We start from the raw sequence: 6,496 nt of genomic DNA, 5'->3' as shown, positions 1-6,496 counted from the left end.
AGCAGGTCCAGGCTTACGGGGTATGTAGCTGAAGCAGGGTTACAGGCAGCATCTCCCCTTGCTGAAAGCTGCCCAAGCCTCGCACAAGCGAGGCTTTGAGCAGCATCGTGCTGCGAGCGTTGGGGAGCTCTGCTCTTCGTGTGCCAGTGAGCCTGGGGGCAACGCCGTGTGCTGGGAGCAGCGCTGCCAGGCTCCGGTGGGGAGCTGCACAGTCGTGCTGCGAGTGTAAACCGCACCCGTTCTGCTCCCGCGCTGAGGCTGTGGCGTGTGCGCGGCATTTCCTACCCTCTCTTTGCAGAGGAGTGGAGGAGGCGGCTCCAGGACTACGTTGCAGCCAGAGGAAAACCGAAATGCCCGAGTGCAAAGTAAGTCAGGAGGATGCTGGACTTGGACAAGGTGATATGTAAAGGTCTTTTCCGACCCAAACCACTCCATGATTCCCTGAGGAGTAACTGGGGGTTCCTGCCTTGCCAGGGTCTGCCTTATCCCAGCAGCCCTCTGTGGGGTCACTGGCAGCAGACGCAAAGGGATGGTTTGAGTGTTGACGTTTCCTGCTGGTTGATATTGTCCTTTCTGGGTATTTTCTGAGTCTCAAACGTTCTCATCTCGGCGCTTGTGTCTGGCAGCTCTGGCCTTTTTGCCAACAATTCAGCTTCGTAGCTGGGTCTTGACTAAAGGGTGGCTCAAGTCACTGCTGCTTTTTAATGGCAGCTTTCAGTGGGATATTATTATTAATATTAGGAAGGGGCATTTTCAATGCATTTAGAAAGAAAGAGTCTCAACCATGTGTTCAGGGAGTTACCTGGCTCTGCCCTGCTCGGTTCCTCTGGAACCAGCCTGCGTGAGGGCAGCGAGGCACCTTCCCACAACTCTGATGTGCTTGGCAAACCTGAACACTTGAGAGACTCCCTGTTGCAGTGAGTATTCCTCATGACATTGTAGTGCAGGGGAAGCTGTAAAACTCCTCCGTGGGGGAGAAGATAAAGGGAAGTGGGATCAGAGACCAGAAAGAGCAAAACAGTCTCTGGTACCAGGGCTCTGGAAAACACCACTAATGTAATAGAAATGAGGAAAGAAGATTCATGATCTTTCTTTATGGCTTAGTACACCACTTGCACAGAGAACAATCCTCTAACTCTCCAGGCTCTTTCATTACAGAAAAAGATCTGCACAGGCATTAATCTTCCCTAATGGCTGAGCTGCAGGCTCCAGAGCAAGGGCTGGGAGAACCACATCACTGCCTGCATTCCAGGGAGGAGCCTCTCCCACCTCCCTGCTCTGCTTCCAGTGCCTGGGCAGCTGCAGGGCTGCAGCTTGCTGGGACACAGTGAACTGTGGCTCTGGGATGCTGCTGTGACCTGCAGCGTGGCAGCAGGAGCCTCCAAACCTGCAGGAGCTGTTGTGTCAGTGAAAGCCAGAAGTTTTGTGGCAACCTTGGATGTCAGTCATAGAATCATGGAATAGTTTGGGTTGGAAGGGAACTTCAGAGGTCATCTATTCCAACCCCTTGCAATGAGCAGGGACATCTTCATCTAGATCAGGTTGCTCAGAACCACATACAGGATGCGGCATCCACCACCTCCCTGGGCAACCTGTGCCAGTGTTTCACCACCCTCATTGTAAAGAATTTCTTTCTCACTTCCAGTCTGAATCCCCCCTCTTTTAGTTTAAACCTGTCACTCCTTGCCCTGTTGCAACAGGCCCTGCCAAAAAGTCTCTTCCCATCTTTCTTATAGGCCCCTTTTAAGAACTGAGAGGCTGCAGTAACATCTCCCTGGAGCCTTCTCCAGGCTGAACAACCCCAGCTCTCTGAGCCTTCCTCACAGGAGAGTGTTCCATCCAGCTGATCATTTCTGTGGCCCTTGTCTGGACCCTCTACAATAGGTCCATGTCTTTCCTGTTCTGAGGACTCCAGAGGTGGATGCAGGACTGGTTTGTGTTGCTTTTTGTGCACAGTCTTTTGTGCTGCTTTTCTGTTCCCATGCAAAAGAAAAAATTAATACTACGTGGTACCTCCTTGACAGCTCTTTGGTTTCCAAAAGCTTCTTTAAGCTCCTGTGACTAAGACAGCAGCAGTTTTGATATTTTACCTTTTGTTTTGATATTTAACCTATTTGGTATTTAACCTTTTGGGCAATAGCTGTTAAATGCCTGATCTCTGTTTGACTTCTTACAGACCCTTTCTAAAGGACCGGACGAGTCACCTGAATCCTCCCTTAGAACCAGTTTCTAAACTGCAGCATGTAAGTAGAGATCTTTTGAGTCTAATTTTGCATTTCATGCTTTGTCTGGGCCAAACAGGGTCAAATCAGGGTTGTGAGCTCCTGACCCCAAACAGGGCACAGTCAGCAGCCTGTTGTGTTCCTGTTCTGTTGACAAGCGCTTTGTCCCCCCTGGGCTGGGGCAGGAGCAAGCTGTTGGGATGTGAATGAGCTGAGCTGAGGTTCACTTGGTGTCTCCAGGTCGACAGGAACAAGAAGGATGTCAGAAGCGTGGCGAAGGGTGACAGCGAGCTTGGTGCCAAACCCACGCAGCGGGCTGGCCACGCCGTGCAGCAGAAGCCTTCCAGCACATCCCAGAGAGCAGCAGTGGCATGTCCAGAGCAGCCAAGGAAAAGTGCGAAGCTTCCTACGAGCCACCCTGCACAGACCAGAGCAAGGCTCCCAACTGCAAACTCTGGTCGCCTAAATCCAGAAAGGAACAAGGAGCCTGCACAGCACCTCACCGCAGCACCTCAGACTGGACGTGACCACCCCTCTCCTGGGACATCTTGCTCTCCAGATGAGGGTCTGGAGGACAGGCTGGTGTGCAACAGAGAAAATGTCCATGCACAAGCCTCCACATGCACCTTGGCTCACAGGCAAAGCTCAGCCACGATGCCAAGAACCATCATGGGCACAAAGGACAGAATGAAGAGCTGCCGGGCTAAGGAAGAGCCAATTCAGGACAAATCTAGGAGAACCCTGCTGGGCTCAAAGAGCACGTCTCAAAACCCAAGCATCAAAATTCAGCTGCTGCAGTCCCCTTGGCCACTCACTGCATCTACTCATTTGCTACGTAAAAACCCAGGGGCAAAACCTACCCCGGGGCAGCCGCTCTGCGCGCTGCCAGTGGGAAGTCTTCAGCACCAGAGTAGACCCCCCCAAATGAAAAGGTCTCCCACAAAGCCCCCGGCCTCAAGCAGGCCCTGGGGCTCCACAAACCTCAATGCCAGCCTGAAGCCGGGGGGCACTGTGCAGTGGCAAAGGTCCCTGGCTAAAGGGGAGGTGGGCAGGAAGGAGGTGAAGGCGGCGCCTCCCGGGCGTGCAGCAGCATCCCAAGGGACAGTCCCCCCAAACCAGCCTTGCAGCACACATGGCTCCAAAACTCAAGCAACTGAAGGCAATTTTAGGAGGAGAGAGGAGCTTAAAGCAGAGCTGTGGAAGGCAAGTGGCGTACAGGCGAGGCGTGTTCCCAAGAGCCTGTCAGCAGCAGATCGTAAGTAAGTAGCAGCTTTGGCCAACTCTGTCCTTGCTTCCAGGGGACAGCAGAGTTTAAAGTGTTCAACAGGGTGAAACTGCAGCAACCTGCTGAGAACAAGGTCTGAAGTCCCCTTACTAGTGAGCTGTGTGGAGGCTGGTGTCACAGAAAAGGGGAGGCTGGGTTTGAGGTTGTACCTTGGGTTTCTCTCCCACCGACTGAGGATAGATGTACTGGTTCTTCCCAAGCTGCTGAAGTTGGCTAGAGGGAGATTCCAAGGGAAGACAGTAGCCTGGCAAGAGCTGGTGGTCTGCTGGGGTGGTGACAGTGATCCCTTGGTCCTTTGACAGGAAGCAGCTGGAGGAGTGGTTGGCATCCAAAGGCAAGACATACAAGCGGCCACCTATGATGCTGCTTCAGAAGAAGGCAGTGAAGCTGTCCTGCAGAAACATCAAGGAGAAAGAAAAGCTGGAGAAACCAGAGGAGGTCTGCCTGAAGATCAACAATGTATTAACTGAATGCTTGAAGCTCATTGAAGAGGTGAGAATGGGAAAGAAGCTGCTTGGATGGACTCCTCTTCCCCTGGAGCATTGAGGCACATGAGGATAGGGCCACCTTCCCCCAACAGCACAGAGGGGGTTGGAGCAAACATTCATGCTGGGCTGCAGTTGCCAGAGGGGTAACATCACATGCAGGAAAGGTCCTCAAGGAGTTATGGATAGGCCAAAGGCACACAGTGAGATGGGGAAGATGGAGCCATACCCGGTCACGGGGGGCACGTGTGTGTCATTGCTGGTGTCCTGGTGGCTGGCAGGGCAGTCTGCAGCAGGAGCTTCTGCAGCAGCAGCCCAGGCTGGCTGCAGAAGCTGGCTTGAGGCACATCTCTGGTGGACATCACCCCCTGAGGCACATCACAGCCACTGTACAGTGTCACCCCTGGGAACACTGAGTGCCAGCCCTGCTCTGGGGTTTGGTGGCTCCGTGAGTGCCAGCCCTGAGGAGCTTATCCCTCAACATCCCTCTGAAATGCCAGACTCATTTTACACGGGAAAATTGAGGCAGGAAAACCGTTACCTGTCCCCAGCCATATCAGAGACTTGCAAAACCAGCCTCTTGAGACCCTCCCTTTATCCTAGAGAGCGCTGGGAGAGCGGTTATGCACTGAGAGCTGCCCGGTGCACACCTCTGGCCCTTGCAATTGACGCTTGTCTCTGGGACCTTGCCCTTCTCACAGGGTGTCGAGACCGAGGACATCTCGGAGGTGCTGTCCCACGTGCCCCAGGCAGAGAAATTTGCCAACTTCTGGATCTGCAAAGCAAAACTGCTCGCCCGGAGCGGCCCCTTTGACGCGGCAGAGCTGTACAGAGCCGCGGTGTGCGCGGGTGCTGTGGTGAGTGAGGTGCATCTCCCCAGGTTCCCTGCCTCTGCACAGGCAGGTTTTCTCCAGATCCCAGGGTTGGATTCTGGGATGACTTTAGCAGCACTTGTCAAAAAGCACTTTAGAGCTGCTGGTCCCATCTGGACCCCTTTGGCTTTACTCAGCCCAGCCAGCGGGTGGGAACGGGGCCAGAAGTACTTGCACCCAGCGCAGTGTTGGGGCTGGAGCTGGAAGTGATGTGCCAGTAGCTCAGTGCTGGTCCGGGCAGCACAACTGCAGCAGGTGGTGGGGTTTGTGGCTGAGCCTGAGTGCCAACAGCTCGCTCTTGGAGAAGGGGAATCCTGCAGCCTTTTGCCACTGTCTCCAGCATGGATGCAGCAAAAAGCTTTTCTCCTGTTCGGTTGTAACTCTGGTCTCCATTCCCAAGTCAGGCCTGCCTTGACCTACACTCTGCTTTCCCTGCAGCCGCTGCAGGAGCTCAGAGAAGTTGTCCTCGATATTCTGAAGGCTGCAGACCAAACACCAGAAGGTAACACATGTGTGCGAGGCCACTGGAGCATGGGGGCAGGCTGGGGTTCCCTGTTGCTGCAGGCAGGCAAGCAGCACAGTTTGCAGTCTGCCCCAGCACTCTTGGCTCTGATGGAGACTGAGGGCTGTGAAAGTCCAGAGTCTTAGTCTCAAAAACGGGGCAAGATTACTTTGCCAGGGCTGGGGATGGTCCTGGCCCAGCATGGTTCTGTAGCAAGACACCCTCACCATGGCTGGAGCATGGGGTACGCCCTCCCCAGCCACCCTGTTCTACCCTCTCTGCAACTGCACTGCCCTTTGCCTCTCCTGTCAGGGGAAAAGGCTGAGCCAAATCCTGCAGAGCCCACAACGCCGAGCCCAAGCAAGAGGCAGCACGTGGCGGTGACTCCCTACCTGCCAGGCAGGACCCTGACCAGCCTGCCTGCTTCAGTCAAGTTACAGGTTACCTCTGCACCCAGGTAAGGGCTGAGCTGCTCCTGGCAGCAAACACTCGCTGTGCCCCTGCTCGCTGCAGGATTTACCTAAAGGCCTCTTGTTTTCCATGCAGAGGAAGGGAGCTGCTGGAAGGCCCAGAGCTGAAGTTTCTGACGCCTGTGCGGCGCTCGCTGCGCATCGAGCGGGTTGGGAGCCGCTACCCAGAGATGCTGAAGGACCATGACCCTGTGGTGTCATCCCTCAGTGAAATCCTGGATGCTGAGGAGGAGACTCAATTCTTCTTCCGGAAAAACAAGGCTTTGCCGGAGGTGGCGGAGCTGGAGGGGCTGAGTTTGTATTCCCCTGAGTGCTGCTGAGGGATTCCCAGCAGGGTGCAGGCTGTTTGCTGCCTTGCACATGCTCCAAGCGCTTCACAGGCTCCTCCTGTTGCCTGTCAACTGTAAATAGATAGGTGTGATAAGCCTGTTTCAAATATATAAGCACTGTTCTAAATATATAAAATCCCTCTGTAGGGGTGCAGTGTGGACTGGGGGGGGATTGACTGTGTCCCCTGGGCCTGCTTTTGGCTCCTTGGCTTTGATTTTTCCTGTGACAGGATGATGTCAGTCTGGCTGCAGCACCTCAACTCCCAGCCTGGTTTGGGTTGAAGGGAGCTCAAAGCTCATCCAGTTCCAGCCCCCTACCAACAGCAAGGTC

At 54.4% G+C, this 6,496-nt stretch overlaps 1 protein-coding gene across 1 annotated transcript; it reads left to right on the top strand.

The window, feature by feature from the left end:
- Nucleotides 1–298: 298 nt before the first annotated feature.
- Nucleotides 299–6,156, top strand: CKAP2L (cytoskeleton associated protein 2-like; the record flags this gene model as incomplete). The annotated part of the gene is made up of 8 exons (XM_010020122.1): nt 299–365; nt 2,177–2,243; nt 2,463–3,481; nt 3,810–3,999; nt 4,694–4,849; nt 5,303–5,366; nt 5,679–5,823; nt 5,913–6,156. Coding segments are annotated over 8 exons (1,952 nt in total), but the record flags the coding sequence as incomplete, so codon positions are not given.
- Between the last annotated feature and the right edge of the window lie 340 nt (nt 6,157–6,496).

This window comes from Nestor notabilis, unplaced genomic scaffold (genome assembly GCF_000696875.1).
Source record: "Nestor notabilis isolate BGI_N333 unplaced genomic scaffold, ASM69687v1 scaffold15460, whole genome shotgun sequence".
NCBI classification, from domain to species: Eukaryota; Metazoa; Chordata; class Aves; order Psittaciformes; family Psittacidae; genus Nestor; species Nestor notabilis.
Note: the sequence above shows the minus strand (reverse complement) of the source record. Positions and strands in the feature narration are given on the sequence as shown.